This window comes from Adiantum capillus-veneris, chromosome 26, assembly GCF_014529385.1.
Source record: "Adiantum capillus-veneris isolate H3 chromosome 26, ASM1452938v2, whole genome shotgun sequence".
In the NCBI taxonomy this organism is placed as follows: Eukaryota; Viridiplantae; Streptophyta; class Polypodiopsida; order Polypodiales; family Pteridaceae; genus Adiantum; species Adiantum capillus-veneris.
In genome coordinates, this window is record NC_140956.1 from 136,771,239 (window position 1) to 136,779,021 (window position 7,783).

Consider the following 7,783-nt stretch of genomic DNA (forward strand, 5'->3'; position numbering starts at 1 on the left):
GCTCAAAAGAGAGCATTATTGATGGTAGATAAGGTGAAAGTAAGTTTTTAGGAAGGGGAGAGAGAGATAGATAGATAGATAGATATGACCCATGGGACCAAAAACAAACATTACAACGGTGACGTTTGTAGCAGATCGCACTGAATACATATCAGTTAAGGACTGAGGGTCCATTGGAAAGATGAAAAATGAAAAGGACAAAAACCTAAGAGGGATCAGCTGTGGGGAGAGCTGATTTGGGTTTTCGAAACTCCTGGATGATGGCTTTACCACCTCGGTAGACTGCCCATTTGCCTTGTTTGCGGGCTTCATGTACCTTCTTGAGCTCTTCACTTTTGCGTTTGAGTTGTAGCGGGGTGAGTTCTTCTGCGATCCAAAACTTCGTGTCCTTGAGAAGACGTGATTGTTGGAGAAGCTTGAGCCAAAATTCCCTACTTTCGAATTCAAGGATGGCATGTCCACTTGGTATAGGTAGGTCAGGGCCTCTCCAAGTGATACGACTTATTGCATTGTGGTCGACCTTGATCGGCTTGAGAGTTTCGTTGAGGAAGTTGATGCGTTCCGAGAAGTCGAGCTCGGTTGTTTCCCATGCTTGAGGTAGCCCACCGATGCGGATCTTGAGGGTATTTTCTGCTTGGAGTCGTTGTTCTCGAAGCTCTACTGTCACACTGTTACCATATACATGTGGTAGTGATGTGTGTGAACACACTAGGACCGCCGGGGCATTTTTTCCCTCTTTAGGAGGTTTTTTCCCCCGTGCATTGTATATACACCCATCACTCTAGGGCTAACTATCTTTACATTGCACACTAAGTAACACACTCTCTATTGTGTGCCTTGAGCTCCCTTCGTCTTCTCCAAGCTATGTGTGTTTCTCTGCAACCCTAATTCCAACAATTGGTATCAGAGCAGGTCACGTCCTCCCGGGCTTAGTCGCCAGCTGCTCCAGCACACGCCTGCTCACTTTCTCCGATTTCAGTGAGCTTTGGCGAGCATTCGCAGGTCGACAAATATTTTGATTTCGGCTCATTTCGGCCTCCGTTTCCACTACGGGCAGTACTGCACAGGCTATTTCGTCATTTTGTGCAGATTTTCTGTCAGTGCCGTTCTCTGCATAACAGGTGCCTTATAGTCTTCTACGGTTTGTGCTATATAGCACAAGTTGTTCCCGCTCCATTTCTCCTATTTTCGGGCAGTTTTCACATCAGGTGCAACATTTACCATGGCTGACAACAACAACACAGATGTGTTCAAGATGTTTGCTGCTGAGGACAGGTTGGATGGGGACAACTACCCTATGTGGGCTTATATGATGCAACATGTTCTTGTGTCAAAAGGTGTCTGGAACATTGTGCAGGGCATTGATATACGTCCTGGTTCTGAAGATGTAGGCGATGTTGAGGATGTTGCAGGTCTTGCTGCAAGCATTGCAGCTGTTAGAGTTGTTTGCCTACGGCAGAACAAGCTCGTTGGGATGTTAAGGATGCACAGGCTCACGCATTGATTGCGTTGTCTGTGAAGCGCACCATTATTCCTCACATCCGTTCAACAAAATCTGCAAAACAGGCTTGGGTATTTTAGCAGGTCTTTATGCAAGCCGCAATGAGGCTAAAATTGCTTTGCTGCGTAAAGAGCTAGAGTCGAAGATTATGCATGAGGAAGATGATATGGACACTTTCCTTGCTAGTGTCAAGGATATCAATGAGCAACTCATTTCTGCAGGTGAAGTCATTTCGGACAGTTCCCTTGTGCAGACTGTTCTTGATGCCTTACCAGATTCCTACCAGACTTTTGCTAGTACTTGGAGACTCATGACCCAAGGAAATCATGAAGTTGTCAAGTTTGATGCATTATGCACATTGCTGTTGCAAGAGTCACTTTCTAGAAAAAATAGGACTAGGCAGCGTGCAGTTGAACAGGCTTTTATTGCTTCTCAAAGAAAGGGTGGTAACAGTAATGCAGCCACTTCTTATGGTTCTGCTGCGAGTGGCAAAAATTCTGTTCCTAATGCTTCTGCTGGCAGCACTTCGTCTGGCAATTCTGCTGATAAGGGCAAAAAGAAGATGCGTTGCCATTATTGTAAAGCCAATGATCACTTGATCAAGTCGTGTCCTAAGTTGAAGGCCAAAGAGGCTAAGAAGAAAGAGGGTGGTTCCACTGCAAATGCTGGTTCCACTACAAATGCAGCCATTGTTGAGTCTTCTGTGAAAGGAGATTGTGATGCTGATGTTGATGCAGAATGGGCTTTTAGCGCAGAGTGCACTTACAATCCTGCTGTCCATGATGCATGCTTGTCAGTTGCTGCAGATTCACATGTGTGGTATTTTGACAGTGGTGCTACAAAGCACATTACCTCACATCGTGAATTGTTTACCTCTCTCGAGTCTGTCCCTCATGGGAATTCAGTCACTTGTGCCAACAACGCCTCTTATCCAGTTCAGGGAGTTGGAAAGATTGTGCTCACTGCTGCTAATGGCAGTTCCTTCACACTTGTTGATGCACTTTATGTACCTGGGATCAAGAAGAATCTCTTGTCTGTATCCGCACTTGCTAGACTTGGACTTGTAGTCAAATTTGTGGATGACAGATGTACAGTTCATGATCTCAGTTTTGGTGATGAAATTGTTGCATCTGGGCTTTTGTGCCGTGGGCTGTATAAGCTCACTTTATATGACAAGTGTGGACAAAATTTTGCAAATGCTGTTGCAGATTCAAGGGCTATTTCAGATGCAAAACTTTGGCATGCACGTTTTGGTCATCTGAATTTTGCCAGTTTGCTGCGTTTGCAGAAATCTGATATGGTTGCTTCTTTGCCGCCTCTTGAAGCACCTGTCAAACATGTTTGTGAAGGCTGTATTCTAGGTAAAATGCAGCGTTCTAAGTTTCCAAAGGATGGTTCAGTTAGGGCCACATGCAGGTTGCAGCTTGTGCATAGTGATGTTTGTGGGCCCATGCAAATTCCGTCCTTGGGCAATTACCTGTACTTCGTGACTTTCATTGATGATTACTCAAGGCATGCATGGGTATTTCCGCTTAAAGCGAAGTCCGAAGTTTTTATGTGCTTCAAACAATTTTTGGCCATGGCTGAAAATGTCTCAAAATGTACTATGGGCACCCTCCGTTCCGATCGAGGGGGGGAGTATATGTCTCATGAATTTAATGCATTTCTGGCTAGTCATGGGATAAAAAACCAATGTACAGTGCCTTATACACCTCAGCAAAATGGTGTTGATGAGAGGAAAAACAGGTCACTAACGGAAATGGCACGATGTATGGTCAAAAGTCAAGCTTTGCCGCATTCTTTTTGGCTTGAGGCCATCATGTGTGCCACTTATGTACTTAACAGGTGTCCTACGAAAGCTTTGCAGTCTATTACTCCATATGAAGCATGGCATGATAGAAAACCTTCTATTGAGCACATGCGTGTTTTTGGCTGTTTGGCATATGCTTTGGTGCCACAAGTGCAGCGCAGAAAATTGGATGATAAGGCTGTCAAATGTATTTTTGTTGGTTATAGTGATGAAAGCAAAGGTTACAGGTTGTATCATCCGCAAACAAAACGTATTCTGGTTTCACGGGATGTAGTGTTTGTGGAAGATTCTGTTCAGCCCTTGCTGTCATGTACTAGAGACAGTAATGTAAGCTCACATGACATTTATGACACTTTGTTGCCTCTTTTCAGTGGTGGAAATAAGAATGTAAGTTCCAATGAGGCAAATGTACAGCCTATGGGGGTTTCTGAAAATGTTTTAGAACAGCCTATTACTGATGTAGATGTACATGATGTACTTGATGAGGAAAGGGCTGAAAATGAGCAGGCTAGAGGTATGCCAAAATGGCTGGTGCACACTTTGCGTGACAGTAAATTGGATGCACCTTTATCTAGTCGTACTCGTTCAGGCTCTCGCCATGCATCTTATGCATCAGATTGTTATGCTTTGGCTGTGTCTAGTTTACATGATGTTGAGGAGCCTGTGTCTTTTGATGAAGCACAGAATTCAGAAAATTGGATTGCTGCCATGAAATTAGAATATGATGCACTTATAGAGAATGACACATGGACTTTATGTGATTTGCCTCCTGGCAAAAAGGCCATTGGTACGAAGTGGGTTTACAAGTTGAAACGCAAGCCGGATGGTGAGATCGATCGCCATAAGGCTCGACTTGTTGCAAAGGGTTATGCACAACAAAAAGGCATAGATTATGAAGAGACTTTTTCTCCCACTTGTCGTATGACTACTGTGCGTTTTCTATGTGCATTGGCAGCTCATTTTGGTTGGGATGTACATCAATCAGGCATTGTTACTGCTTTCTTGAATGGTGACATATTTGAGGAAGTTTATGTAACGCAGCCTCGCGGTTTTGTCATAAAAGGACAAGAGGACAAAGTGTGCAAATGTAAGAAGGCTTTGTATGGGTTGAAGCAATCTCCTCGTGCTTGGTATGAGAAAGCTGACACTCATTTGGTTAAACGAGGCTTTCGTAACAGTCCAACAGAAAGCACATTGTATGTAAAGCGTGAGGATGATGTATTTCTCATTGTGGTTCTTTATGTTGATGATTTGCTGATCATTGGACCAAATGAGAGACATATTGCTGAATTTAAGGCTGATTTGAATGCTACTTTCAAGATGAAAGATTTGGGGTTGTTGCATCATTACTTGGGTATACAGTTTAAGCAGTGTGATGGTGGTATTGCCTTGTGTCAGAAAAGTTACATAGAGACATTGCTATGTAAGTTTGGACTTGTGGATTGCAAACCTATTGCCACTCCCATGGAAACAGGTTTGAAGTTGAGTCTACATGATGCTGGCGATCCTGCTGATGTCACTCTTTACCAAACTGCTGTTGGCTGCCTCATTTATGTATGCAACACGAGGCCAGATATTCAGTTTGCAGTCTCGCAGGTCAGCAGATTTATGCATAGGCCAGGGTCTAAGCATTGGCAGGCTGTCAAGAGGATTTTCCGCTACCTTAGTGGCTCTTTACATCTTGGATTGTTTTATCCCAAGGGGGGATCATTGCCGCCAGACTTACATGCTTTTTCGGACTCAGATTGGGCTGGTTGTTTTGACACGCGAGTGTCCACAAGTGGTTTTTGTTTCATGCTTGGCAGTTCATGTATATCATGGTTGAGCAAGAAGCAACCTACTGTGGCCACTTTGAGTTGTGAGGCTGAGTACAGGGCAGTCTTCACAGCTACGATTGAGTGTGTATGGCTCAGACGCCTTATGGCTGACTTGGGTGTTGGAGAGGACACTGCCAACACTATCTACACTGACAGTCAGAGCGCATTGGCAGTTGCGAGGAACCCAGTTTTTCATGCTCGCACAAAGCACATTGAGGTGCATTACCACTATGTCAGGGAGAGGCTCTCAGCAGGAGAGATCAGCTTGGCTTATGTGCCAACACAGGACAACCTTGCAGATCTTTTCACAAAGGCATTGTCTCGTGAGAAGCTTGAAGCTTTCCGCAAAGCTTTGGGCTTACTCCCCTTTGTGGACTAATCCTGTCCTCAGGGCATGGCACTTCCCTTTACTCATGTGCCAGCTCTCGTTCACCGCATCACTCCAGGGGGGATTTGTTACCATATACATGTGGTAGTGATGTGTGTGAACACACTAGGACCGCCGGGGCATTTTTTCCCTCTTTAGGAGGTTTTTTCCCCCGTGCATTGTATATACGCCCATCACTCTAGGGCTAACTATCTTTACATTGCACACTAAGTAACACACTTTCTATTGTGTGCCTTGTGATCCCTTCGTCTTCTCCAAGCTGTGTGTGTTTCTCTGCAACCCTAATTCCAACACACACATGTCTTCACGTTCGCAACGGTTGCTGAGTGGGTTTCGATGGCCTTGGCTTCGACTTCTTTCACTTTATTGGTGGCGAGATCGACCATGGAATCAAATCGCGCCTCAAGCTTGCAAAGGCGAGCTTTGAGGTCGCGATTTTCTTCCATGACGCGATCGAGATCTGCTTGAAGGCGTTCGATTCGGTCAAATTTGCTTGGCGTTGCTAGGACAGCAGCAAAGCTTGGTCGTGTTTTCGCAAAGCTCTTCGGAGTGTTGGTTTTGGTCGTCATTCTTACGATGCTAATCTTCTTGTTATTGAGTGCACCCACCAAACTGAAGTTTTGTGGCAGTCCCTGCTTAGTTTAGGCTCGCAGGTCGAAGCAGGTTGGGAGGGCGAGAGAGAGAGAGAGAGAGAGAGAGAGAGAGAGAGAGAGAGAGAGAGGGACCCGTAGCTCGAAGCAAGTTGGGAGGGCAGGAGAGCTCCAGGTCGGGGAGCTGCAGGTTGGGAGAGCGGGAGAGCAGATCGAAACTCTGAGCTCCGAGCAGGTCGTAGCTGCTCTAGGTCAAAAGAGCGAGGGCGCTACAGTTCTGAGACTCTGAGAAGGCTTTGATTTTGTTGCAGGCGAGCTTGGAGGCTTAACGCCCCTCCACAGGCCGCCCTTGATCCTGGGAGGGACACAGGTTGTGCGGGTCTTAGGGCGAGAGAGAGAGAGAGAGAGAGAGAGAGAGAGAGAGAGAGAGAGAGAGAGAGAGAGAGAGAGAGAGAGAGTTACTATGCACATGTCTTGAGGTGAGGTGTCTTTTATGGTTAGGTCAATGACTATTTTGTGTTAGTATGTTAGTGGTGGTTAGTGTTAGTAATCACTAGAAAGTTAATGATGAATTTACAATGGGTAGAATGAGGTGGATGGTTGAAGTAAGATGGTTGAATGAAGTGAGGCAATCCTTGTGATGGTGAAGCTTGAAGAAGTTTTTAACTTACTTGTGTAGGTTATCAAAATGACTATCGATCTTCTTCTTCGTCTTCTCTTCTTTACGCCACCGCCGCCAAGGTTGATTATCACGATGAAAATGGTAATTCCATTGATGAGATCTCTTGATTTGCAGAGGTTAAGCATGGTACACATGCTGAATTTATGTATATATATAAGGGTTAAGATGGAATTGTACTTTGAAGATAATAGAGAGAGGCATAGAGATGGTGTATGTACATGGAGAGCTCATATGAGAGCTATGGAAGTAAGTGGGGAGGTTAATGGTGAAGAAGGTGAGAGAAACCATTGTAGGTGCAGGTTTGAGTGAGGAATTGAGAGGAATGTGTGTGTGTGTGTGTAGAAGTGTGGAAAGAGGTGAGAGAAGACTATGGGCTACTGGGGTCCACTCAAAAAATCATAGCTCACCGGTGGTTGCTCCAAAAATCATGAAAACATTTGAGGTGATTATTTAGAGAGTGGGCTACATTTTCTCTTTTGACCACCGCTCCAAATTCGGAGTGGAGATAGGTGCCAAAAATCTCACCAAAAAGTCTGTTTTTTATGCCTGCAAAAGTCTTTTAGTGGCCCCCTCCTTTGTTGAATTTGTACAATGCATCCAAGAGTGAGTCCCTCCTTTGTCATATCATAATACAAAGCATCCAAGTTGCCCTTGACCCATGCATGGAGGAGGATTATTGGTGAATAAAGAAATATATACATGGTGGGACTAGTGTATGGACTATTCATGGACTTTAGCTCAATGAGCACATGGTGTTAGAATAATGAGTAAAAATAATAATAAAAATATGGAGGAATTATGGATATGGAAAGATATTGGAATCATATGATATGGTCCCTCTTTGTATTATTTTGGGTGAAAGAGGAAAAGGTATGCAGGTAAATAATATAATAAACGTGACCAATGAGTAGAAATCAATTTTTTTGTTTTCACGAGGGTGAGGGTGAAAATGTGGGGGTGATTCGTATAAAAGAAAAATATGAGGTTAGAGTATG

At 44.4% G+C, this 7,783-nt stretch overlaps 1 protein-coding gene across 1 annotated transcript; it reads right to left on the reverse strand.

The window, feature by feature from the left end:
• Positions 1 to 205: 205 nt before the first annotated feature.
• Positions 206 to 5,962, reverse strand: LOC147424256 (uncharacterized). The gene is made up of 2 exons (XM_086501067.1): positions 5,811 to 5,962; positions 206 to 668 (listed from the first exon to the last, which is right to left on the reverse strand). Exons 1-2 carry the CDS (start codon positions 5,960 to 5,962, stop codon positions 206 to 208), a joined length of 615 nt encoding a protein of 204 aa, XP_086357193.1.
• Positions 5,963 to 7,783: the final 1,821 nt, after the last annotated feature.

What these genes read in the sequence shown, in the direction of transcription:
- LOC147424256 (XM_086501067.1), bottom strand. Translation starts at nt 5,962, where the DNA reads ATGGAAGAAAATCGCGACCTCAAAGCTCGCCTTTGCAAGCTTGAGGCG. An exon ending in GCGAACGTGAAGACATGTGT is followed by an intron (nt 669 to 5,810) that starts GTGTTGGAATTA and finishes ATATGGTAACAG; the next exon opens with TGTGACAGTAGAGCTTCGAG.